The 27,007-nt window shown below is 47.8% G+C and overlaps 1 protein-coding gene and 1 pseudogene across 1 annotated transcript in view; one reads left to right on the top strand and one right to left on the bottom strand.

Moving 5' to 3' along the window:
- Positions 1–12,308, bottom strand: LOC100964012 (annotated as a pseudogene).
- Positions 12,282–27,007, top strand: part of IDS (iduronate 2-sulfatase) — a 27,469-nt gene continuing 12,743 nt past the window's right edge. The window contains exons 1-6 of the mRNA XM_003802059.3: positions 12,282–12,509; positions 13,240–13,376; positions 14,034–14,211; positions 17,601–17,689; positions 19,860–20,060; positions 21,525–21,695. Coding sequence (XP_003802107.1) covers positions 12,407–12,509; positions 13,240–13,376; positions 14,034–14,211; positions 17,601–17,689; positions 19,860–20,060; positions 21,525–21,695 — 879 coding nt within the window. The 5' untranslated portion in view covers positions 12,282–12,406. The remainder of the gene's footprint in view (positions 12,510–13,239; positions 13,377–14,033; positions 14,212–17,600; positions 17,690–19,859; positions 20,061–21,524; positions 21,696–27,007) is intronic.

Raw genomic sequence — 27,007 nt, forward strand, 5'->3', positions numbered from 1 at the left:
TTAGAAAGGCAGCAGTGAATAGGGAAGTGTCTGCCCAGCCAGGAGGTGCCTCTGCCAAGACAGCCCCAAGCCCAGGAGGAGATACCCATGTTCAGGCACAAAACAAGAGAACCCAGACGGCGGACGTGGAGCATACCAGGGTGAAAGACTTTTCCCACCGACATGGTCACGTAGCCATTCTCCTTGAAGTACTGGGGGATGGTGGAGAAGTTTCCAGAGTGCACCCTCCAGTAGGAGTTGAAGTCATACAGACGGGTGGTGTCAGGTCTCCTCCCGGTGAGGAAGGACACGCGGCTCGGGGCACACACTGCTTGCTGTTAGGAGCAGGAGCAGAGGTCAATGTCCTCACAGCAAAATGTATCTCTTATCTCCAAGGTAACCAAGCAGCCGCCCTCGCAAGGGCCCCAGGAAACAGCCTGGTGGCTGAGTCATGCACATCTCAAAGCCAGCCAGTGGGATTTGGGCCTCCCCCAGGTGTCAGACATGAGTCTTCCCACTGACAGAAGGGTAGGAACCGGGCCCTTATCCAGCACATGCTTCTATGCTCCTATGTGATGGTGTCCCCAGGCACACAGGTGGGCAGCATTCCTATGGGCAGCCCCTCGAGGGGCTCGGGGAGCAGAGTTGCCGTGGCCAGCCAGCTGGCCCTCACCCAAAGCCCACTTGGCAGACCTGTGGGTGGCATTCTGAAGCCCCCCTTCCTTCTGAGCACCAAGCATTCCCCCGTTCTGGGAGAGATCTGGCCAGCGCCATCCTGAGCACATTCAGGCTACAGAGGAGGGGCACCACTGAAAGTACAAGCTTCCTTGTGAGCTGATGCCTGATTTTCTTGAACACCCTTTTCCAGACTACACTTCGCTCTAACGAAGAGCTGTCTGGTCCAAATGGGGTCATCTAACAACAGCTGAAGACCCCCCACCGATCCTCAGTGCAGAAGGAGGCACATGCCCACACCTAGAGGTCCCCGGACATACCTGGGCAAAGGCATTCTGGAAGAGGAGGCTGTGGGATGCCAGCTGGTCGATGTTTGGGGATCCTACTAGTTTGTCCCTGCAGATTGACTTGACAGTACCTGTGTTCTAGAAGGTAACATTTGTAGCAGAGTGAGGGAAGTAGATTGTACTGCAGGTGACTCAGACGTCTCAGTCAATCCCACTGGGAGCTTGGTACTTGGGAAGATCCTATACAGATGTCCTAAATACAGGCGAGGGGTCTCACCCTTCATTTACCCCTTGAGTTTTTTTTGTTTTTTTTTTTTTTTTTTGAGAGACCTATTAGCCATCATCCAGCAGCACCTCTGGCAGCCGAGGGAAGGATACTTGAGTCATGAGACAAGGCTGTAGGAGCCCCCACAGCACCCAATAGAGACCCCTGTTGCAGGGCTCAGACCGACTTGCTCCACATAAGAAGCGCGTCCTTTCTGAAACAACTTCCCAGGATTCAGCTTGGCTCTTTCCTGGGAAAGTTCGCATGGGGAAGGGGAGTGGGACTGTTTCTTCCCCTCTGTAGCTGCTGGCTTTGAAGGCAGTTTGTGTTCATGGCTCCTCCTCTCTCATCCACCCCAGAATCCTCTCAGTCTCAGCCAGCCCCTCTGTTGGTCCCTGTAACTCTCCTGCAGGAGCAGCACAGACCTTCATCTCTGAGGGTGCTGAGGCCCTGGCCCCATGTCCTCCTCAGGCTGTGGAAACACACATGGCCATTTACTATAGAAACGTGGCAGCAGATTCCCGAGACACATTCGCATGGATCACCTGGGTATGTGCATGTCCCTCTGTGTTCCCACATGTAAGAGCACCCCTGCTTCCTCCTTGGGACTAGGGACAACACCCAGACAGGATGGCAACTCTTCCTCATGCCTGCTGGTCCATAGCATGAGAAGCCCATGTGCCCATGACTTGCAATTCAGTTGTCAACCAGGCCTTGGAGTTCAGTGGGACATCTGTGTGTCTTTTGGTGGAGGCAACCCCATTGGTGAACCAGAATGCCTGTTCAATCAGGTAGCCACCAGCCACGTGTGGCTACTGAGTCCTTGAAATGTGGCTAGGGAAACCGAGGAACTGAGTTTCTATTATATTTTATCTATAGCAAATGTGGCTGGTGGTGACTATATTGGACAGCACAGATTAGATTCATAGAATCCAAAACTGTGGCAACAGAAAGCACAAATGACCATGTGGATCACTGGGAGAGATAGTAAGTGGGGGTAATTCCACCCTTTGCTTCCCTGCTTCTAGCCTCAAAGAGGCCTACCTGGCATTGGGCTTCCTTCTTAGTGGTGGCAGGTGTGAGATGTAATCATTTGTCCGTTACTTTGGAGGGGAAGCCCTAGGATGCTCTGACTACTAGACTCTTGAATACTTCATTTGTCTGACAGGCCTTTAAATGTAGGGTTATTTTCCCATCTTCCCAAGTGCCTGTCTCTTTCTGAAGACTCTAGCATCCCTGGCACATCTTGCTCATCCAGTCATTAACATGCCATTGATGGGGTAGGTTTTAGGACTTGGGGTAGGGGCACTGGTAATGACCAATCACCTCATCTGTGGTGTGCCAGCTGGATCAGAAAGCATCTACATTGTTCATATGTCCTGGGGAAGCTATTTGTAGTGTACCAACTTGATGCCAGTTTTGCTCATATCAGAGGCAGGCTTTCCAGAGTTCCTTCCTGGTTGTCAAAAGTGCTCTTGAGGACAGAAATCCACTACTATTTACTCTCTTCTGCAACAGCACTCTCACCAGGAGGGATTTAACTGGGCCCTGCTAAACATTCTGGGAGACTGTCCTTGAGGGAAAGAGCAGTGAAGGTAACATGTGACTTTCCTAGTGCATGCCCACAGTGACCCCACAAGAAGGCCACTGGATGTTTATATTCTGCTTTTGATGTTTGGCTGCCATTGATTCTAGTTTGGGGAAGGGAGATGGAGGTTACACATGTGTTGGAACCTTTCTTGGGAAGTACTAGTCTCAGGGACAAACTGTCAGAGTTGAGCTGGGTGATAGTGGCTAAAGCTACAGGATGGAGAGTGAAGAATAGAATGTACAAGCTGATAGCTGGTCCCATCCACTGACCATGTTAAAGTAGTCAGGGATGAAATAAGGAAGCAGAGTGGGTAGAGCAGGGCCAGTTAAGGGATTCCATAGAAATAACCCCTGGCTCCTAAGACAGCTTAATGGGGAAGATTTCCCAGAGATTGGCAGGGAAAAAGGGATATCTTTCCAAGCAAAAGATGAGAGCAGCTAACTTTGGTTCCATGGAGGGTGAGAAGTTTGAGGCCAGTTGTGTGTCAGAGTGGGGAGACAGGCAGTTACCAGAGGACAGAGTGATGGCCTGCAATGCTGGGGAACAGGCCTATCTGACCTGGGAACACCAGGAATGCCACGCAGGATAGGGAGGGCCAGAGAGCTAAGCACTCAATCTGTGAAAAGGGCCCCTGTCCTCAGGACAGGCTGGGAGAGAACACACAGATGCCTCCCTCGGGGGCCCTGCAACTAACACGTCAGTCTCAACACTGACATTCTTAGCTTAGGAAAGCAACCAAGGAAGACAATGGGCACCCAGCTGCGGTCCTGGGGGCGTGGGCACTAGGGGTTATCAGTCCAGAGAAAAAGCGCTTGGGCAATGTCCCAATTCCTATTCTGTTTTTAATTGTGGCAAAATATGCACCACATAAAAGTCACCACCTTAGACACTTTGGGTGTGCAGTTCAGTGGCATTGGGTACATTTACAGTTGGAGGTCAGCTGTCACTGCTCTAGCCCCTATTCTTGGGGTTAAAAGACAAGGTAGAAAATGCTGCATCTTCTGGAGGATGTAGAGCTGTACTTGCAGGATGACTGTGGGAGGGCCGCACAGGAAGATCACCTGCTTGTTCACGGTATATTCTTCCCAAATGTGCTGCTCTCAATTTTATGAAGGTTATGCCTCCAGTCCCCAATGGGACAGAAACAGAGATTCAAGGAAACTACTGACCCAACACCACAGTTCTCAGATGCTGCTCCTGGAACCATGTCCCTGAAAAAGACTAGATGAGCCTGGGCCTGGGGGAAGGGGAGAGGTGGGGAGAGCAGCAGCTTGATCATCCAAGAGAAGAGGGTCTGGGGGATGAAGAGCCCTTGGAATGACATGGCAGGTATGGGGGTCCCGAGTGCAAGAGAGTCTGAAGATGAGTTTGGATCCATCTGCCTGTCTTCAACTGTGTTATGCCCTGTGAGCACCCATAGTTTGGATATTTAAAGTCCCCTGAGAAAATGGTGGGGGCCTCAGGCATCAACCCCACTTGAGGGTAAGAGCATAGACTGAATAGAATGAGCAGTGTGCCTCACCTATAAGTGGGGCAGAGGCACCCTAGTGTTGTTGTTACATTTCCCTGTTCTTGGCTTCCCACCACCACTCTCCCCACAACCCAGAACCCCCAAGTCCAATTCATAGAGTCAAATGATCATTTGTTTCCACATCTTTTTGCCACACGCTGTATCTCACCAACATCTTCCCTGTGTCACCCAGCCTTCATTTGTTTGCTGGGAGAATCTGGCTGCTGCTGCTGCTGAGCCTGTCCTGGGAATCAGGAAATGTGGCTCTCATCCCAGCTTTGTCACAAACTGCCTGGGAGATACCACTCCCATCTGTGGGAGAGTGCGTGCATGTAGGTGCATGTGAGTCTGTGTGGGGTGGAGTTGAGGTGATCTCTGAGGCTGATCTAGGCGTCACAAAGTCTTTGTCAGGTTCTTTCCCCATTTGCCTTCTGCTGTCTCCAGGAAAGGCAATGGTTGCTCTGACAGGTGAGACAGAAAATTACCATCATAATAGAAAGAAAGCAGCAGAAGAGCAGCTCTGCTCCAGTGGGAGTTTCTGCTTTTCTGCTCCCTGCCCTCCACATCTGGCAACATAAGTTCAGGTTCAGTGAAGGATCATTGGCATTGGAGCTTTAAAGATTTGGATAAGCCATGAGGTTTCATCCATTGCATGTAAAGGAATGGAGTGTGTGTGGACTGACTACCCAGGTGAAGATGGTCTGGCTCCTGTCTTCCCTGGGGGGAGCAGGGCAGGACACACAGCTTTGTCTGTAGTTCTGAACCTTGGATGCTGGCTCCATGACTTACTGGATGGGTGACTCTGAGCAAGTCATTTTACCTCTCTGAACCACAATTGCCCCATTTGGAAGATGGGCACAATATTAAAATTCCCCCAAAGGAGTAATACTGTTTCTTAATCTATCTCCTGGGGGTGAGAAGAGTCTTGTGAGAGTTATTTGTGTACTACAAAGCACTCTACTACCGATAGTGGTGAAGATATATCTCTGTTTCCCCAGGAAGGCTGAGAGAGTATGGAGCTGCTGGCTAAGCCTCAAAGCCTGCAGATATGAGATGGGTGGTGAAAGGTCCCCAGATTGGGAAGAAGGAAGAAGAGCAGTGAGACCATAGGCCCGTGGCCCCAAAGGTCCTATAGAATATGATCTGTCTGGGGATTCAAATGCCGTGCCTGGATTTTGGCCAAGGATATATAGTGGATCCCAGAACCAATGGGGAGACAATAAGAACCAACTCAGGCAAGCTGACAGGTTTCAGAATTGGGGGCTGTTTTGACACCAGGAATCTATAAGGCTGGGAGCCTCTTCCTTGATCTGTGTGGGGGTTGCTAGGCTGATGCCTAGGGTGATACACCCATGATCTGTTATTCACAATTCCCCAATCCATAAAGCTCCGGCAACACAAAGGTTTTTCAGAAGCTTGATCAATGTTCTTTTGGTAGTAAAACCTAAAATGTGTGACACAAAACTGTATATAGAATCCTGAATTTTCTTTAATTATCATAGTTGGTATTAATATTCATACGTCTAATTGCATAAATGTCCTTATGTTTGCTAGATGCTGCAAGAGTGTTACTGGTGTATGGTGTACTTACTTCATAACTCTTTCTGAATTCTGAAAATCATATGGCCTGAAGGGTCATCAATGAAGGACTATGCACGTGCGATACTAACACCAGTAAGAACCAACTTTTGTTGAGGCCTTACAGATAGCCAAGGTTTCTGGATGTGATGTATGCTTCTTCTCTAGGCTTCACCTTGTAGGGATGCCTTTCTCAGGATAGGTGAGACTAAGGTCATGCCCTAGGTCAACATGGATGGCTGGATACCCCACCCTCCGGCCAAATTGCACCAGAAAGGTGAAATCTCATTTGGTACCATCTACAGTTTTTCTTGGGAAAATGGGGTAAACAAAGGACTAAAAATAGAGCCCTTGGAGAGTGGGAGTGCCCACTAGTCATTTATATCACCAAAATATGCCCATGGAGTCTTGAGTGAAGAAAGAAATCCTTATGCCCTGTGTGGTCTCCTGGTGCAGTTATACAAAGCCTATGCACACTCATACAATTCTGGGGTTCCACTTGCTTCAAGAGTCTCTGATTTGAGATGTGGGGATGACACCCAGTTGCTACTATCATAGCATGCTCCTCACAAGTGCCAAATGGGAGGTGCAGATGGAGGAGCTGAGCACAGATGGTGGCACATGGCAGCCTACTATACTTTCCCAGCTGGGCAGCCTCCTTCTCCTGTCCAGGATTCAAAGGCCTCTCAGTTAACTTTTGGCAAGATAGAAAGATGCCTGGAAGCAGATTTGCAAGGAATATATTTGATTGTCTTTTTTTTTTGTGTGTGTGTGTGGTTTCCATTTTTCTCCCTGGAAGGAGTCCAATAGAGACCACATCATGAATAGCAACTGACTTGAGTGGACATTAGGGAGGCAAGATGGCCAGGAAAGACTGGTTGGCTTTAAAGCTGAAGCAGTTAACACAGGGTCTGGCAAGTGTTTGATCCAGGGTAGCTTCATACATTTGGTCATTGTTTTCTCTTCACCAAATCTGTACAGAGTGTAGGGACTAAGTCAGGGGCCTTTGTACTGGCTAGAACTGAGTATGAGATTTGCCTTTGTCAGTTACTAGCTGTGTGACCTTGGATTACCACCACTTTCTCAATCATGTAAAACATGGATGGTAGAATTCAGCCCCTGGTGTTGTTGGGTCATAAAATCCTTTGGGGAGAAGTGTATGGACTGTACTCACTCGAGACTTGGTAGCTAACAGAAATTACATTAGAAGTAATCTGGATCCTGAATCATAAAATATACTTTTTCCTTGAGAAAAATTAGGATTTTGCTGTCATCCCATTATCTTGAAGCACTCTCTTGCTTGCCAACTCTGGCTGTCTGCCTTATGACCTTCCAGGGTCCTGGTTGCATGTGAGGACATACCATGACCACTCTCATAGCATTGGGCTGAAGACCCCAGACCAGGGTTCTAGCCTATGTCTGTCTGTGACAGCGTTACATAGTGGTTAAGAGGCCAGGGTCCAAGTTCCAGCTTTGCTGGCTATAAGACACTGGGTTGGTGAAGACCTTCTCCCAGGTTCCATTTGTGCAGTATGCTAGAGATGGCAACAGCGCACACAGCCCTGGGGCAGCAGTGAGGACTCAGTGAGTTGAAGAAAAGTCTGGGATGAATTTGGTCCACAAGGATGTTATAGGAAAGTAATAGAAGAAAGTGGTATTGGGGTCTTTTGTTTGAGTTGGGCCCCCATGTGGGCTGGCAGTGGTATGGGAAGTGCTAATTCTATCTTGCCTCCAGCCTGCTATTGTATTCCTATGGGAACTTATTCTTTAAGCAGCTTGTTCTTGATGTAGAAAACAAGTCACACTAGAAATGGAAAACCAGAATTGCCTTGATCACAGGGGCCATAGTGGCCTCAGAAGAATGTTCCATGAAGCCCTAGAGTCTGTCTGGGACCTGTCAGGTAGCTCTGTGGGCATCACCTGAGTGTAGGCTGAAGTCCCACATGCTACAAGCTATGTATTTATAACTAAAAATATTTAGTGCCCCAGATGGAATGTCTCTGAAGTTTGTAAGTCATGGCTTCGGGATCAGCACAGCCAGAAATTTCTGCAGCTGCCCTGACTGGACAGGCCAAAATCTGGAACTCCCTGAGCTAGAGACTGTCCATGCAGTCAGAACCTGCTTCCCAAAGCCCTTGTTTATTGAGTACCTACTGGGGGATTGGCATGAGTCTTTAGGCCAGCTGTTTGTGGGATTTATAATTCCTGTTGAGGCCCTGGGGAGATTAGCAGTGGTCCAAGGTCACACAGTGGGCCTAGGATTGAAATCAGGTCTGTCTGATCCCAGGGCTCATACTGTCATCATGTAACCACTCAATCACCATCAGTCAGAAAGGTGGGGGACCAGGCAGCCAGCTGGGGGAAAACTGGTGGTTTCTGCCCCAGGGTACAAGATCAGGATTGGCATGAGGGCTTTGAAGCTTTTCTCCTGTCCAGGATTCAAAGGTGACCCTTAAGCTCCAAGAATCAATGGCGAGAAATCCCAGCTGTGGACTTTGAGGATTTTGGAAAACTGTTTTATTATGTGAACGCATATGCCCTTTAGCAAGAATACCCTCTGATGTGCCTTCCTCCTCTGAGTGTTGTTTTCTTTTTTTTTCCTTTTTTCTTTCTTTCTATTTTTTTTTTTTTATGAGACAGAATCTCATTATGTCGCCCTCAGTAGAGTACTGTGGTGTCACAGCTCACAGCAACCTCAAACTCTTGGGCTTAAGCAATTCTCTTGCTGCAGCCTCCCAAGTAGCTGGGACTACAGGTGCCTGCCACAACACACAGCTATGTGTTGTTGTTGTTGTTGTTGTCATTGTTGTTTAGCTGGCTCAGGCCAATTTGAACCCACCAGCCTGGGTGTATGTGGCTGGCACTCTACCCACTGATCTATGGGTGCTGCTGCCTGACTGTTTTTATTGGACCCTGAGAGAGCTTAGAGAAGTTTCCCATTTTGATAGACTTTTTAATGATGTTACAGAAATGTTATGTTAACTGATTCCACAAGGGATGGCATCTGCTGCTTCCCAAATGCTACACTTCTTCAAAAAAAAAGTATATGACTGCATGTAGTATATGGGCAACTCATGTCTTGGTAAATACAGAATTGAAATTCTTGGCAAAGCATGCCATCCCTTTTAATAATTAGTCTCATGTCACAAAGAAAAGGACTTATTTCCTTACCTGATCAGCAAAGTTGCTCTTCTTGCTGCATTTTTTGGCATGGGAGCACTGGTTTGATGGGGAGCATTGATCTGATGAGGAACATGGACTTTTCTTTGAAAGCGAAGTTCTTGCTGTGTTTCCCAGTCCATCTTATCTTCTGGCTTTCAGTTTACAAGTGACTCTCCTGCTTCACTGGCAAGAGGAAGTAGGCATTGCCCTATATTCTAGCTGTGGGCTGATTGGCAAGACATATTAGCTTGTCAGAGCCTGAAAGTGTAGGTGTGCATTGCCAGTCCTACTGGACCATGGATCAGGGCCCATGTTTGTGACTGATGGACCTGAAGGACCAGAAGCCCCTCCCCTCACCCAAGTTCATATGGGGAAGCTATCAAGGATGGGAGCCTCCTTTGTTCCAAAGTAGCCATTGTTATCTCCCTTCCCTGTGGCCTTTTGTATAGAGACCCGAGGGAATAAGCTGAAATCCTTTCTAGATCAAAAAGGAACAGAGCAAACCAGAAGAAAGGAGGTTGACCAAATGCACCCCTTCATTCAGATGACTACAATTCAAATGGGAAAAGAACCAGTCATACCTCATACAGTGACAGTGCAATACTTCCAAAGACCTCATTAGACATTTCTGTTTTTCTTATTTTGTTTTAGACTTATGCTTTACTAAATAAGATTTTTCTTTTTTCTTTTTTGAAAAAGAAAATCTACCCTGGGTAGCGTACTGTGATGTCATCATAGTTCACAGCAACCTCAAACTCCTGAGTTAAAGTGATTCCCTTGCCTTGGTGTCCGAAGTAGTTGGAACTACAGGTGCCTGCCATGATGTCTGGCTAGTTGTTGTTGTTGTTCTTCTTCTTTTTTTGTATTTTTGGTAGAGATAGGATCTTGTTCTTGATCAGGCTGGTCTCAAACCCTGGAGCTCAAGCAATCCTCCTGCTTGGGCCTCCCAGGGTGCTGGGATTACAAGTTGGGTCACTGTGCCCCGCTAAGATTTATTTTTTTTAAGAAAATGAATTACCCTTAAGTTATGGTAGGAAACATAAAAGCTTAGATCTTAAGCAGTGGTAGGAAACACCAGAGCTTAGACGACCTCTGGTAGAAGCTTTTAGAACCCCAACTTTTGGTTGAAGGGTTCCAAGCCCTGCCTATCTGTACACCCAGAGCTGCACTGGCTAAATCAGTGTATGGTGTGATGGCAAAGTATGGGCTTTAAGAGAAAAAGAAAGGAAACAAAAAGAGAGGAGAGGAGAGAGAAGAGGGAAGAGGGAGGGGAGAGAACTGTTCAGAAGGAGGGGGAAGGGACAGGATTGTTCAGAAGATGATGACAGATGCCCAGAAGCTAATGGGTTGTGACTAACATCTCCCATAATGAGAGAAACATCTTATCTTATGTAACAATGTGGTGCAGTGTGACCCAGGGTAGGAGCTCAGTAAATGTCAAGGCTTCTGTGATGTCCGGCCCCTCGGCCGCACCCTCATGCTCCATGAGGCTTCACTTTTGCTTCCTGGGAAATAAAACAGAATCAGATTCTAGTTGTGAAGTGACTCACTTTCACTTCTCTACATCTCCAAGCAGTGCAGGGCTGCTACTTCTCTTCTGTAATCCTCAGGGCAGTCCAGAGCTGGCTCTGTCCATCTTCACTCTTTGCACAGCTTGAGAAGTCCAGCATACTGCTTCTCATATCTTGAGACAGCCGTTTCTGGAAACAGCACAGTGGATGTTCAGCATATTTGGTGGCAGTTGAAGCCCATGGTAGGCTCCTTCTCAGGACACTGTTTTATTTGCCCTTGCCCTGAGTCTAGGTCTCTTCCTTCCTGCCAGTCTATGCAGAGTAAGAGAGCCCTCACTGATACCAGGCTGAATACAGCCTGGGACATGCTCCTTTCTCATCCAGGTAATTCTGGTCATGCTTCTCATTCTACCCCGAGCCCTGGAAACTCTGCCTGGGACTACAGCAGTGAATGGAAGGGGTCCTAAGGAAGAATGTCCATCCAAGGGTCCCAGGACCTAGAATGAAATACAAGTCTTGAACTCTCCCCCAAATCCTCATCCTACTGCTCTGGCAGAGTATCAGGGAAGATTTACCAATTTGCCCTTATGTTGTCATTGTATTTGGGCTTCTTGAGAATAGCTGTGACTTGGTCTAGGTGACTGTTCTTGTCAAAGACAATTTCTGAGGTGGGCTAACATAGCTTATAGCTCTTAAGCCAGCTAGGGAAATATAATGTTTGGTCTTGAAGGGAGATCTGAACAGTGCACCATAGCTGCATTGCTTCTTTCCCATTGTCCATTGTTCTTTAACTATAATTAAGTTGCTTGGTCTTTGTTACAGATTGATTGTCAAAGTTGAAAATCAAGCTGTGTTGCCTGTATTGTGACTTGGTAATAATGTTCATTACAGTACAGCCTATGGCTAGGACTCCATTTCCACGATTGCTGCTTCCTTTTCTTGTTGTACCCTTCTTGTGTACATCAATGTGTCTTGCTCCCTCAACTCCTTTAAATTTTTGTTCAAATGTCACTTTACGAGTGAGCCTCTGCTTGGCCACCCCATAGAAAAAAGCAAGCACCTCCTCCTCCTCCCCTGGTTGACTTTTCACCAGACTGGATGTGTACTGGCAGCCTGTATATTTATTTACTGCTTTATAAAGCTCCATCAGGACAGGAACTTAGAGCCCCAGGGCCACCAACAGTGCCTGGTGTGGTGTGTGTATATATCATATATATATATGATATGTATATACATGATACTTAGGCATCTATCTATATATATGATACTTACGAAGTGGTTTTTTAACAAATGAATAGGAAAAAGGGGCCCTTTATATGGGGAAACGGGGGTTCTCGAAGGGCCTCATCGAATGAGAATGGCATTGGCTGGACGGCAAGGAAAAGTGTAACCTTATATAGGAATGATGGAAGACAGGACTTCCAGGTGAAAGGCACAGCACAAACAAAGGCAAAGAGGCACGAAACTGCTATATAAGGACAGTGAAAGTGTAGCAAACCCCGCAGCAACTCTCACGGAAGGCGGAGCCCGAGAGCGGGTGAGTGGGTACGGCTTGCTGCCAGCGGACTGTCAGTCTTAAGTTCATTCTTTGGTCCCGCCCACTGGGGCCGGATCACGCGGACAGATCTCAGGCACCGCTCGGCCACGCCCCCGAAGGGCGGGGCAAGAGAAAGAGACGCACAGGCGCACTGGCCCTCGGGCCGGTGCCCGGGCCTCTGGGCCCGTGGTGGTGGTGTCGCGCGATCTTCATGGGTTCGTGAAGCGAAGGCCTCCACGGCAGTGGCTGCTGCTGAGTCTTCCCGCCGCAGCCTGTCACCGGAACTCTGGAGCGGCCGCGTCGAAGCAGAAATGCCGCCGCCCCCGCCTGGCTGTGGCCTGTTCTGGCTCGGCCTGGTCCTGGGCTCCATCTGCACCGCCCTCCAGTTCGCGACGCAAGCTAACTCTGCGACAGGTGCATCCTGAGCCCAGATTGCGGGGGCGCCCTTCCATCCCTCCCGGTCTTACATCCATTCTTTCCTCCAACTATTCCTTTTTTCATCCATCCATCTTTCCTTCCCTTCCTATACTTTCTCTCCTTCCTACCCTTGGTCCATCCATCCTTCCTTCCATCCATCCTCTTACTTTCCCTTCTTCATCTGTGTTCATCCTTCCATCCTCTCTCCTATACATCCGTACTTCCCTTTCTTATTACCTCCATCTTTCCTTTGGTTCCTCCATCCATCTGTCCATTCATACATCTATCCTTATCTTTCCATCCCTCCTTCCAACTCTCTGAAAGTCCATCCTTCCCTTTTCCCTTCCACCCATACATCTTTCTCCCTCTTTCATCATTTTTTCCTCCATCTTTCCATTCCTTCATTTCAACTTTCCTCCCTCTCTTGCCTCATCCAGCCATCTTTCCCTCTCTCCCTTCATCTTTCCTTCTATCACTTAATTTTTCTTTCCTTTTCTCCCTTCTTCTCTTCCTATCCCCTCCTTCATCCATGAGGCTTGAGACCATAGCCAAAGCCTAACCCTGCAACCCAAAGCTCATGCTTCCTCTGTGCACCCTACCCCCACCCTTGCTGAGGCTGGCAGGACTGTCAAGGCACAGGGTCCGGCCTTGGGCCTCTCATGGCAGGGAAGCTTCAGTATCAGTGTCGGTGCACTTGACCTCACCAGAACTCTTCCTTCTTGTGTAGATGCTCTGAATGTCCTTCTTATCATTGTGGATGACCTGCGCCCCTCTCTGGGTTGTTATGGGGATAAGCTAGTGAGGTCCCCAAACATCGACCAGCTGGCATCCCACAGCCTCCTCTTCCAGAATGCCTTTGCCCAGGTATGTCCGGGGACCTCTAGGTGTGGGCATGTGCCTCCTTCTGCACTGAGGATCGGTGGGGGGTCTTCAGCTGTTGTTAGATGACCCCATTTGGACCAGACAGCTCTTCGTTAGAGCGAAGTGTAGTCTGGAAAAGGGTGTTCAAGAAAATCAGGCATCAGCTCACAAGGAAGCTTGTACTTTCAGTGGTGCCCCTCCTCTGTAGCCTGAATGTGCTCAGGATGGCGCTGGCCAGATCTCTCCCAGAACGGGGGAATGCTTGGTGCTCAGAAGGAAGGGGGGCTTCAGAATGCCACCCACAGGTCTGCCAAGTGGGCTTTGGGTGAGGGCCAGCTGGCTGGCCACGGCAACTCTGCTCCCCGAGCCCCTCGAGGGGCTGCCCATAGGAATGCTGCCCACCTGTGTGCCTGGGGACACCATCACATAGCATAGAGGCATGTGCTGGATAAGGGCCCGGTTCCTACCCTTCTGTCAGTGGGAAGACTCATGTCTGACACCCGGGGGAGGCCCAAATCCCACTGGCTGGCTTTGAGATGTGCATGACTCAGCCACCAGGCTGTTTCCTGGGGCCCTTGCGAGGGCGGCTGCTTGGTTACCTTGGAGATAAGAGACACATTTTGCTGTGAGGACATTGACCTCTGCTCCTGCTCCTAACAGCAAGCAGTGTGTGCCCCGAGCCGCGTGTCCTTCCTCACCGGGAGGAGACCTGACACCACCCGTCTGTATGACTTCAACTCCTACTGGAGGGTGCACTCTGGAAACTTCTCCACCATCCCCCAGTACTTCAAGGAGAATGGCTACGTGACCATGTCGGTGGGAAAAGTCTTTCACCCTGGTATGCTCCACGTCCGCCGTCTGGGTTCTCTTGTTTTGTGCCTGAACATGGGAATCCCCTCCTGGGCTTGGGGCTGTCTTGGCAGAGGCACCTCCTGGCTGGGCAGACACTTCCGTATTCACTGCTGCCTTTCTAAACCTACTTCTCAGCTTGGCTTCATGTTCTCATCCACTGTGAAAAAGAGCAGAAGGAGTTTGGGTTCCTTTCAGAAACCATTGGTGGTGCTGTTTGGTTCCTTGGCTCCTGGGTGGTAGGAAGGATGCTGGAGGGGGGAGTTGGGTGTGAGTCTGGCTCTGGGCCTGACTCTCTGCCCCACAGGGTCCCTGTGGGTAAAGCTGGGGTGGGACAAGAAAATTTGAGGACCTGTCATGTGGTAACACTAGTGAGGGGGGCTGAGCTTTGGTGGGGGTGCTGCACACTGGGGAGGCTGAAGGTCAGCTGGTACCTAGGGCCTATAGAGGGTCAGAGACTGCCAGTGCTGACCTTCAATGCTGCTTCCTAAACTTATTCTCTTTAATAACAAAATGGGAATGTTGAAGTACAATGTTTACAATTTTTTAATAATTATTTTTAATTATCATGGGTACATAATAGTTGTATATAAAACTTTATTTTTATTTGTGGAAGTAGTGCATGATTATTTGACCAAAACACTGGAAAAAAGGAAAGTCACAAATAAGGCGTATAAATCATTATAATTCCACCACTGTGAGGCAAGCTACATTTTGATGTTCCTCTTATTCTGAGCCTGTTATTTTTTGTGATTTGAAATTATCCTTATGTACAATTTTATATCCTGAATTTATTTTATTTTATTTTATTTTATTTTTTTTTTGAGACAGAGCCTCAAGCTGTCCCCCTGGGTAGAGTGCTATGGCATTACAGCTCACAGCAACCTCCAACTCCTGGGCTCAAGCGAGTCTCCTGCCTCTGCCTCCCAAGTAGCTGGGACCACAGGCGCCCGCCACAACGCCCGGCTATTTTTTGGTTGCAGCTGTCATTGTTGTTTGGCAGGTCCGGGCTGGGGATTCGAACCTGCCACCTTAGGTGTACGTGGCTGGCGCCTTAGCCGGTTGAGCTATAGGTGCCGAGCCCTGAATTTATTTTTTTGAGACAGAGTCTCACTATGTTGCTCAGTGTAGAGTGCTGTTGCGTCATAGCTCAAAGCAACCCGCAAACTCTTGGGCTCAAGTGATCCACTTGCCTCAGCCTCCCGAGTAGCTGGGACTACAGTCGCCTGCCACAATGCCCAGCTATTTTTGGAGAAAGGTTCTTGCTTTTGCTCAGGGTGGTCTTGAACCTGTGAGCTCAGGCAATCCACCTGCCTCGACCTCCTAGAGTCCTGGGATTACACGTGTGAGCCACCATGCCTAGCCCATATCCTGAATTTACAAAAAAAAAAAAAAAAAAACAAAACATTTTCCCATAATATTCTCTTCATAAAAATATGTTTTGAATGACCTCACAGTAATCTAACATTCAGGTGTGCCATGCTGTAGTCCAAATGGTTTCAGATTTTCATTGTCATAGGTATAGCTGACGTAAACATCTTTGGAAGCAGAGTGAACTTCTGCTAGACAGTAGCACCATGAATCTGGGCTCTTGATCTCAGCTCTGCTATGTCTTAGCTGTGTGGTTAACCTTGGGAAAATTTTTATCCTCTTGGAACCTGAGATTCCTTACTTGGGAAGGTAGAGTCATAGCTGTCTTAACTACCGCCCAAGGGAGCCTCCCAATGTGGTTAGTTTGTGAGTGCATTGGAACACAAGAGCACCATAAGGCGAGTGGTTGCTTATTGTTAACATTACAACTCAAATGTTGTCTGTAGCTTTCCCTTTGCTCACCGGTTATACTGGTGGGCTCAGCAGCCTTTTTCAGGAACCCACCTGGCTAGTCTAGGTTGAAGGAAACATTCAGCTGTGCTAAGTCAGGCCCAGTTTTGAAGGCAAATCTGTCAGAGACCATATTGCACAGCCAAAAGCCAACACCAGTAGAACTTTCTTCAGTTTGGTACTCATCACCATAGGCATTGCCTGAATGCAGCTGGAGGGAAGTGATGATTTTGAAGAAAGGAGGAAGTATAACAGAGGGGGAGATTGTGCTTTGGGAAAGGAGGCTAGTCCAGGACTGAGTGGTGTTGCTTGGCCTTCTTCCTCCTGACCAATGGATTTTGGGATCAGGCCCTAAGCACTGTGTCCTAGCCAGAGAACAAACACTTTTCCTGTAGTCCTTGAGGAAACACATTTTCCAATGAACCTTTGTTTTGAAGATCCTTTACTGTCAGTATTGGGCCTGCTCACAGATGACAGTAGCCACCATGGAGTGCCAGTTATGTAGGTGGTATTTACTGTGGTGGCCACTTTTTTAATCCTCTTGCCAGCAAGCTAGTTGGGTTTGTGTCATCATCATCATTTCCCAAGGAAGAAATTAAGGATCATAGAAGTCAAGTAGCTTGCCTGAGGTTGACCAGATTCTAAGAGGTAGGATTAGAATTTGAACTCAGGCCCATCAGCTTCCTATTTGCTCTTGCCACCATACTTGCTGTGCTCATCGGCCCTCCACCTGCTGCCCTCTTCGTCTTCAGTACTTTCTTTGCTGGTGGGAGCCCTACTGTGCTGCTCTGCTTCTGGTGCTCTTTCTCCTGTGGTTCTGCCTAATGTCTCCTCACTATTCTTCCTGGCTAACCTCTCATCCCTTGCAAGCCTTGCTTATTCCTAGAAGTCTTCCTTGCAAACCCTCACCCGACCCACTGTACTTTTGTGCCTGAGGGCTCCCCCGCTTGGCACTTCAACTCTTTTGGCAGTTGCAGGGCTTCCTTGTTTTCATGTGCTGTTATTTCGTTTTCCCAAATAGACTGTAAACTGTTAGGCTTAGGTGTGGGCTTCTGCTTCATGAGAGTACGTGAACTTGAAGTCCTAAGGCATGGGCATGAGTCCTGGCTCACTCATCTCATATCTGGTTGGGCAAGGCCTGGCCTTACCTTGGGCCTCCCTTTCTTTCCACATCTGCCCTTGTGGTGGTACCGATGATGCTGCTCCTTCCTTCATAGGGTGGGTGAGAGGGTCCAGTGTGGGTTCCAGGGAACTGTGCCATATTAATGAGCTGGCTTGCCCTGCCCTTGTGTATCCCTTTGGCAGGGTCTGACACAAATTGCCAGGGCTTAGGGACCAGTCAAATGCTTAGTACTCAAACAGAAATGTAGAGAATTGACTTTAGAGGGGACTTTTCATCATCTTGCTTATGCTTCTGATTTTATAGATGGGGACACTGAGGCCCACAGGGGGGGAGGTTTCACTTGCCCAGTCGTTTACAGAAGTTTTATTTTGAGGGGATGGGGTACTAAAAGACTCTTGATCTTTTATTTAACAACTTTCTTTTTCCCCCTCAAGGTATATCTTCCAATCACAGTGATGATTCTCCATATAGCTGGTCGTTACCTCCTTATCATCCCTCCTCTGAGAAGTACGAGAACACTAAGGTAAGGCTCTGAAAGGCACACTGTTCTGAGGAGGAAGCACTTTCTCTTTGTCTAGCAAACAAACTATTGTGTATACAGCATGTTCTATCAAGGAAGCTGGTTGTACTGTGAGGTTGTTGGTTTCATTTGTGATAATGTTTTGACAGAGATAAGTATTGGATCTTTAGTATTCGGGCTGATGGGAACAGTGGCTTCATTTTAGAAGCTGATAGGAACTCTTTGTTCTAGAACCTTAGCCCCTAGTTCATTAGACTCATTTAATGGTTCCTGGGTCGTCATTCTGAATGAGGCTGTGAACTGTGGGTTTTGGGAGATGCTGAGGCATGGGAGGGAGAAGAGAGGTCTGAGCTCTGGGAACCTCAGCCCTCAGTGGGAGAAAGGCATGCTGTCTGTCTGTCTGTCTGTCTCAGCTCTAATCATATGTTCAGCTGCTGAGACCTCTGACAGAAGTTTGAAATTTTTAGAGTATTGCATAAAAAATGGAATCTACAAAGAAAATATCAGGTTTAGAGGAATACCCCAGGTACAAATGAAGCTAAAATGCACATTTAAGAAATTCAGAAAACCACCTGGAGAACTGAGTAACAACATATGCCTCTGAGGTTTTTGGAGACTTTATGTGGGGAAGATGGGTGAGGATTTGGGGTTGGGTGGAAGGTATTGTTCTATATTCTTTTTTAATTTCATATTAATATGAGGGTATAAATGATTAGGTTACATTCTTTGCATTTGTTAGGTAAAGTTCAAGTTGTAGTTGATCCCTTCACTCAGGAAGTGTGCTGTATACTCCTACATTGTGCCTGTTAGGTGAGAACTCACCAGTCCCCCTCCTTCCTCTCCCTCCTCCCATTCCCACTTCTTCTAAATTCTTGACAGCTTTCCATTTCAGAATGCAGTGAACACTTAGAGCGCTAGTTGTTGGCTTGTGGCTTGAGTAGGAACAGAATGAGATTAGAAGACATTATCTCAACTCCTCAATTCCCTGAAGCCATCTTGCTACTTTTTAGTGGTCTTGCCTACACATGCCAGATCCCTGCCTCCTAGTCCTCCCCTACCCATTTCTTACAGTGGCAGATCTGATAGTACCAAGCACCCCTTGAGTGCTGCAGATCATGTATATGTAGAGGGTGAGCCAGTGGTCTGAGGCAGGTGCTGCACTGTCCTGCCCAGGCAGAGCAGCAAGGCAGGCTGTGAAGGAGGGCGGCAGCTCTCCTTCTTCGAGATGGAGCAGCAGCCAGCACAGCCTCTGGGTGTTTGTGATGTATAAATCATAGTCAAAACTAACTTTGGGAAATGAAGCAGGAGGTTTCATTCTGTGCATTGCGTTGCAGGGAATCTGGAAATTCTGTGGATTGTCACCTTACCTAGTTGATTGGGACCTTGTCACAAATCTGAGTGTGTCTTTGAAATTTAAAACAGGAATCTTTCCTTTTTAATTTTTTGTTCAGATATAAGTCACATACCATCCGACTCTCCCTTTTAAAGTGTACAATTCAGTGATTTTTAGTAAGTTCAGAGTTGGGTAACCATCACCAAAATCGGTTTTAGGCCATTTTTATCACTCCCAAAGGAAGCTCGAGATGCATTACCAGTTATTCGTCATTTCTTCTCAACTCACAGCCTAGGACAACCACTAATCTGTTTCTATTCTCCATGGATTTGCCTATTCTGGACACTTCATATAAGTAGAATCATATAATATGTAGCTGTTTATACCTGTATCTGGCTTTTTTTGTTTTGGAGACATTATGGAGAATGTGTCCAATTGTGTCCTCCCCAATTTGGGGGTGGGGTGGAAGGTATTGTGCTATATTCTTTTTATAATTGTGGAGAAGTGTTTGCCCATTTTTAATTGGCTTATTTATCTTCTATTGTCGAGTTGGAGATAAATTTTTTTTGGTAATTCGTTTAGTTGGGTTTCCTTTAATTAATTATGACCTGGAGACAGAGAATTAGCAGCAAGAAACTAAGTGTTTGGTGGATTTCTAGCCCCTGCCTGAAAAGGGAAAGGCACTTCTCCGTTTTAGTTTTGTTTCTGATGTTCCTGTGCAGTCTGAATGACTAACATTAATGGGCTGGTGATGTGAACGTTCAATCCACATGAGTGTGACCTCTGTGATTTTTATTTCTTGTATTTAAAAAGCTGATGTCATATATTTTCTTTTGATAGACATGTCGGGGGCCAGATGGAGAACTTCGTGCCAACCTGCTTTGCCCTGTGGATGTGGTGGATGTGCCAGAGGGCACCTTACCTGACAAACAGAGCACTGAACAAGCCATACAATTGCTGGAAAAGATGAAAATGTCATCCAGTCCTTTCTTCCTGGCTGTTGGCTATCATAAGCCACACATCCCCTTCAGATACCCCAAGGTGAAGAGCTGGCTGAGGGCTGATCTAGCACAGCCCCAACAACTGTGTTGTTTTTCGAGGGAGGAATTTGTGTTGGAAAGGTGGCCACATCCTCCATCCCCAGGCACCAGGGATGCCTGATGGACGCTTGTGTATTCAGTGGAGTGTATATGAGATTCAGAGGTCTAGGCCAAGAACTTGTAAGAATCTTAGGACATATAAGAATCTTGTAAGAAATGCTTTCCTTTCTGTTTCCCTCCACCGGAGTGTTTTATGTTGGGTTGGATGGTGAGGTCATCACAGTGAATCAGAGCAGGCTGCCAAAGTCTGTAATGAGGGATGGCCTGAGGAAAATCTTCGGGGAACATGAAGTTCTCTTCAACAACTGCCTTCCCCCCAGCTTAAACCTGTTAGTCCAGACACCTTAAACCCAGGACAGTGCGTTGCTTGTTGGAACCTCATATCCTATACTTGCTTGTATGTCATGTAGAGCATATAGTCTTTTCCTTTTTATAATCTTTCTGAGTTTTTCCCCATTGTGTTTTCACTGGGCCTGAGCATCCCATCCTTTTGACTTTGCACAGAATGCCCCCGACATGTAATGAGAGTAGGGACCAGGAGGTATGCCTTCAATGCTGCAGGTGTCTTGCTTTGATTAGCCCAAAGGACCATGCTTTCCTAGCAGGTGAGACTCAGTCCTCCAGCCTGATAGTGATCCCTCGAAAGGCCTGCTTATAAGGTTGGCCCTTGGCTGGCATCTGGGAACTTTGATTTTGGGAATGTTCTCATCATTCCCAGAACTGATGATTGGCTTGTCATGCCTAAACTGTTTAGGCAAACATGGTTTATGCTGAACCACTGTTTTCCTTCTGGGAAGCTGGAACTTTGGTGTGCTCCAGGCAGAAGGTGTCTACATGACAAACCCCAAATAAAAGTGGGCTACTGGGGCTTTACTGAGCTTCCCTGGTTGGCAGCATTTCATGTGTGCTGGGACCAGTAAGTGTAAACTGTGTAACTACCTGGGAGAGGACTCAAAGCGTGTGCCTGGTCTCCTCTAAACTTTGCCTCGTGTGCCTCTTCCCTTTGCTGAGTGTGTGTGGCATCCTTTCACTGTAATACGTCATAGCCAGGAGTGTGACTATGCACTGAATCTGTATATTCTCCTAGTAAGTTACTGAACCTGAGGGTGGTTTTAGAAACCCACAACATCTTACCATAGTTGAGAGTCCAGTGTGGACAGGGACAGGAGGGCATCTGTTTACATGAGGCAAGAGAGATGTCACTGCTCAGTTTGTAGGAAACAGAAGTTGGATGATTTTGTTGTTGGCTTTCATGAGGGTGACCTAAGGTGGGGTAAGTACCTGGGGAACATCAGTGAGCTGCCATGTAAATGTATCAAAGACAGTATAAATGCCTGTAGAGCAGTAGCCTTGTGACTTTGTCAAAAGAATGACAACCTTGTGGCTTTGTGTGCTTTTCCCCAAGGAATTCCAGAAGTTATATCCCTTGGAGAACATCACCCTGGCTCCTGATCCCCAGGTCCCTGACAGGCTACCCCCTGTGGCCTACAACCCCTGGATGGACATCAGGCAGCGGGAGGACGTCCAGGCCTTAAACATAAGTGTGCCCTATGGTCCAGTTCCTGTGGACTTTCAGGTACCAAGCTTATCCTTTGAGGATGTACTAGACAATAATGGTGAAGCCACTTTTCTCAGTGGGTACTGCCTCATCCATAATGTCTTATTAAGAACCTTCTCTGTGTAAGGAATTGTGTGAAGTACTGGGGCAAGGGTGTTTTGTAGGTGTTTAGAGCATAGGTAGTGCTGGGTGGTTTGAGTCTCCCCACCAGTGTCTCAGCCTCCAAGGGAAAACAAGGAAGAAGGCATTCAGAGATTTGGTGACTTGTTGTATGTGGGCACAGGGGTAAGAAAGTGGCCTGGGCGATTATCTAATTGATGGGGGATGCTGTTTAATGTGAGTTGACAGTTCATCAGTTATAGGGTAGTGGGAAACTCCCAAGCAGCAAGAGTGCTCAGTTTGCTGGAATTTGTAGATTTCTTCTGTAGGAAAACCTACACTGGTAGCTGTCATTCTCAGGGTGGCTTGGTGAGCAGGGCCTTGGCACAAAGGGAACTGGGATGCCCATAGTGCCATCCAGCTGTGATGCCTGGTGTCCCTTTTCCATGATACAGGGTGGGGGAGCAGCCACAGAGTTACAAGCCTCATGTTGAATCATCAACCCCCTTTATCTTGGAGAGGGCTGAGTATATGTTGATTAATAAAGCTCTTTTTGGAATATGCTACACAGAGCCATGCCCTTCTCTTACCACTTGAATACTGCAATAGGCAGACAATAGTGGATAGAGAAGGCAATATTTTCAAAATGTGCTTCCGGGACTGCCTGCCGGAAGGGTTTGTCAAAACTGCAGAGTCCTGGCCCACTCAGAAAATTTCCAAAGAAGAAAAATCACAACCAGGTAACTGATGCTCTCAAAGGTTTGGGAACCACCTGTGTGGTATATTGTTTAACACCAAACCAAAACATACAAGTATCTCTTGGTATGCAAACCCATTTGGCTCCTTAGTTTGCACAGCAAGCATTTTTATGTGTACCATGGAGGCCCTGTGGGTCCTGCTGGACACTGTCAGTAAGAAGGGGGATTAAGAGAACTTAAAGTAAACCTCCCCATGCAGCTGACACTGTCCTGGGCACTTCCATCTTCCACCACCAAGGTATCTCTTGGTATGCAAACCCATTTGGCTCCTTAGTTTGCACAGCAAGCATTTGTATATGGGCACAGGGGTGAGGAAGTTTGAGTTTGGATGGTGAGGGGTTTTCATTCCTCAAATCCATTTCATTCCTTTGTTTCTGGTGGCAAGTGGTGAGAGTTTGGAAAGCAAGAACTTTATTAATTCATCAGTTTCTTTCCTGATTTCATATTTCTGGGTGTCTAATAGTTAGGTAGTTCAAATTGCAACTCTGAGGCTCATCTGAATACTTGATTAGTGATGGTCACTTAAAATGACCCTTTATAATGAACTGTGTGGCAGGAAGAGTGCTGATTGTTTTGGTCCCCACAGGAACTTCGTGAGGCATCTGCTCTCTTTGATGTCCAGGTGAGGCAACTAAATTTGATTGTGTCCAACTTGTCTGGCAGCACAACGTCAGTACCAGGTGGAGCCCATTCTTTCCCAGGACGTGTCACTCCAGAGCCCCATAGTTGGATTTGTTGGTTCCTCGCAGTGTGGATTTAAATTCACACTCTACCCCATATCAGCTGCTTAATCTCAGTGATTTTACTTTCCAAACGTCAGTTTCCTTCTCTGTAACATGGAAACAAGATGGGCCAAAGTTCTCTGTGACACCATCACAGAGAAACCTTTGGAGATTTCAGTGAGAATCAAAGCACCAGTGGAAGTGCCCAGGACAGTGTCAGCTGCATGGGGAGGTTTACTTTAAGTTCTCTTAATCCCCCTTCTTACTCACAGTGGCCAGCAGGACCCACAGGGCCTCCGTGGTACACGTGTGCTCATCCCTGCCCCCCACATTCTCTTGGACTTGGGCCCTGCTCACCATCCTCTTGCACTTTAGGTGTCTGTGTCCAGGTACTCTCTAGAGGCATTCTCAAGCCCCTCAGTTTTGGGCTCTCATGTGCCCTAGAGCTCTAACTAAGCTCCACTTGAGCCAGTGACCTCAGGAGGCCACACTGGAGTTTTTGGCCTGCTCCTTCTTGGTCACTAGCCTAACTCTTCTTCTTACAGCTCCCTCATGATGATGCCCTCATTGCCCACACACCTCATCGGGGTCCCCCACGCGTTGTATAGACGTCTACTCTTACCCATGTGTCTAGGTGGCCTTCTGCCTTGTCTCCTTCCCTGAATAGCTAAGGCCCTGTAGTGGGTCACTTACTGTTCCTTTGTTCCTTCCTGTCCTAGTTACAGGACAGCCCCGTCATACTTTCTGCTCTCCACCCTGAGTCCCAAGGGCTGCTGGAGAGAATCCACGCAGCTATGAGAAATGGAGGTCCTTGGCTGTCCTGGGCCTGCTACCTGCTAGACTCCTCTGACATGTCCTCTTCGCCATGCTTCTCCAGCCCCTGACACCCCCCGCTCCATTTCTCAGCAGATGGCCACCTTTCCTATTTTAGCAATGGAGGCTAGTACACAGCCAGAGGGAGGGGAATGGGCAGTGCAGGATGGGTGTGGGTACAGATCCTGGCCGTGCCCCTTGTCAGCTGTTGACTTCTGGTCAAGTTCACTCGCCATTCTGAGCCTTTGAGTCCTTATGGGTATAGTGGTTCAGAGGATTGGATGGCACCCAGTAGGGACTTGATGAATGGACGCTATTAATAATTTCCCTCCCTAATACCTGGACTTTCATGTGCACCTGGGCTGGGTGTGGGGCCTTCTCTCTAGTCTCTGACAAAGAACAGCAGGGACTTGACTTCCTGCATTGCCCCCCCTTCACATCCTTCTTGTGTCTGTGAGCAGAGTGAGTAAGATCTTCCTTCCTGCCCACCTTCCCTGCAACCTCTGTTTTTGCTCTGTCCCTCCCAGCTTCAAAAGTGCTGCCTCCCTAGCTCCTACCTTTTTCTCCTCCCTTCCTTCTCTTTTACCTGCCTTTTCCTGGAGATTGAGTGAAAATCTGTTCTGGCTGTGTCCATGGCCTCATTGCCCATTCATTCTTCATCCTTCTCTGCTGAAGCTCCCAACTCCCCTGCCCACTGAGAGTTCTTTTACCTGAGTCAGCTCTTGGCCAGTAAAATTTGTCTTGTGGGGTCTGAGCTTCCCTGAGCTCTGTGCCATTTCTCACTGGTGACCAGCACCACCTCCCTGGAACTGTCTGCCTCCTGGGCTTCCTTGCCAGCCATCATGGACCCTTTGCTCCAGGCTCCATAGGAGGCTTCCCTTTCTCTGTCTAACACTTAGGATCAGTTCCAGGGTACCTTCTCTCCAGGCAGGCTCATCTGAGGCCTGCTGGCACATGACTCCTAGGACAACCTCTCTAGCCCAGGCCTCATCCCTGCTTTTTGGACTTGTATGTTCACCTGCCTTTGAGAGCCATTCTCAGACACATGACCATGACACCCTTAGCTCTACAGGCTTCCACGTGGCCCAGCCAACACCTCTACCTCCATTTTTTCTCCTTGTTGTGCCCCGCAATGGCTTTTGCTTTGTTTTGTTCATTCAACAAGTATATTGAATGCTGCTTAGGCACCCAGCAGTGGTCTAGTGCCATCTTATCCAAAGCCTCTGGCATTAGCCTCTGAGCTGCTGCCATAGGACTCTTAAGAATCTGCAGCTTAGATTCCATCAACTCCTCACCTTGGAAGACCCCCTTCATCTATAGCCTGGGACTTCTGCTTCCTGAATGGGCCCACTAGGTCCATATTACCTGGCTCTGACCTAGCTTTTCAGTGTCTCCTTTCACCCTCTGCCCTCTGCTTTGATTCTTCAGGCACATCAGCTTGGTTATCAGCCCAGTCATCAGCCCTAGGCACAACCACAATGTTCCCAGCATTGCAACTGCTGCACAGAGCATCCGACCCCATCTGTCTGGCTGCAGGTGCCTTTTCTCAAATGCTGACTTTTCCCTGGAGCCTTCCCCAACCTTCCCAGGCGGACTCAAGGGCACATTCTCTTGTCTCACCCCTGGGCTCCACCAATAATGTATTCTCTCTCTCTCTCTCTCTCTCTCTCTCTTTTTAAGACAGAATCTCACTACATAGCCCTTGGTAGAGTGCCATGGCATCACAGCTCACAGCAACCTCAAACTCTTGGGCTTAAGCGATTCTCTTGCCTCAGCCTCCCAAGTAGCTGCCACAATGCCCAGCTATTTTTGTGTTGTAATTGTCATTGTTTGGCAGGCCCAGGCTGGGTTCGAACCCACCAGCCCAGGTGTATGTGGCCGGTGCCCTAACTGCTGAGCTATGGGCACCAAGCCAATAATGTAGTCTCTTGTCTCTGTGATTGTGTCATTATTGGACAGGTGCTCACTTAGGGTAAGGACTAAGTCTGCTTGTTGTCTTATGTCCAGGGGTCAGCATATGAGGAAGAGAATACACCTTTGTACATGTATATAGGAGATAGCTATCCTGATAGGTGTCTTTTGTCCCCAGGAGGACTAAAGTTCCCCAGGTTACAGACTAAAGACTTTACTATAATAGAAAGTATCAGTAGGCTAGGCTTCTCTATAATCCTTTTAGAAGGTTGGATGCATATCCATTCTCTTCACTGCAAGGGAACCATGGGCAGGTCTCCAGATTGTCCTCACTCTGGCAGTGATGAGAAGCAGCTGGTAGGTCAGCTACTAGAACAAGGGCTGCTCTGATAAGTCAACAGCTGTCTTGCATCTTACCCCCAGTGGGGTGGGGAATTAATCTTTTTCCTTAAGTTTGTGAACAAGGTCGGAGTGGGCCAGCCTAGGAGGAGCTGATGCCTCCTTTACTTCAGGGCACAGCCTCACTATTCCCAAAGTCTCTCTGGGGTTCAGGGACTATGGCAGGCATGCTGCTCTCTCGTGCCTCCCTTCCCTTTTTTCCTGACTGCTGAGAGGTTTTTAGAAATGGACTCCATGTGACAGCCCTGGTCAGTGAAGATAAGCAGTTGTTATCTTTTGCTGAATTAGAAAGTGGTCCGAGAAAAGGCTTACTGAGGTCTGTTGTGATGAGCTAAATTGTGCCCCCTGCACCAAAGGGGGGTCCTATCAGGAGAACTTCAGACAGAATGTGACCTTTTTTAGAAATGGGTCATTGCAGATGTGATTAGCTGAGGCCATATTGGAGTAAGATGGGCCCTAATTTGATATGATGATGTCCTTATACATGTAAGAGGAGCAGAGGACACACACAGGAGGAAATCCATGTGAAGATGGAGACAGAGGTTAGAATGATGTAGCTTCAAGCCAAGGAATGCAAAGATTACATCTCCTCTTCCCAATTACAGAATCAGGGAGAGGAAGATACCCC

The sequence above is a fragment of the Otolemur garnettii genome, unplaced genomic scaffold (assembly GCF_000181295.1).
Source record: "Otolemur garnettii isolate 467f Iridium unplaced genomic scaffold, OtoGar3 scaffold00231, whole genome shotgun sequence".
In the NCBI taxonomy this organism is placed as follows: domain Eukaryota; kingdom Metazoa; phylum Chordata; class Mammalia; order Primates; family Galagidae; genus Otolemur; species Otolemur garnettii.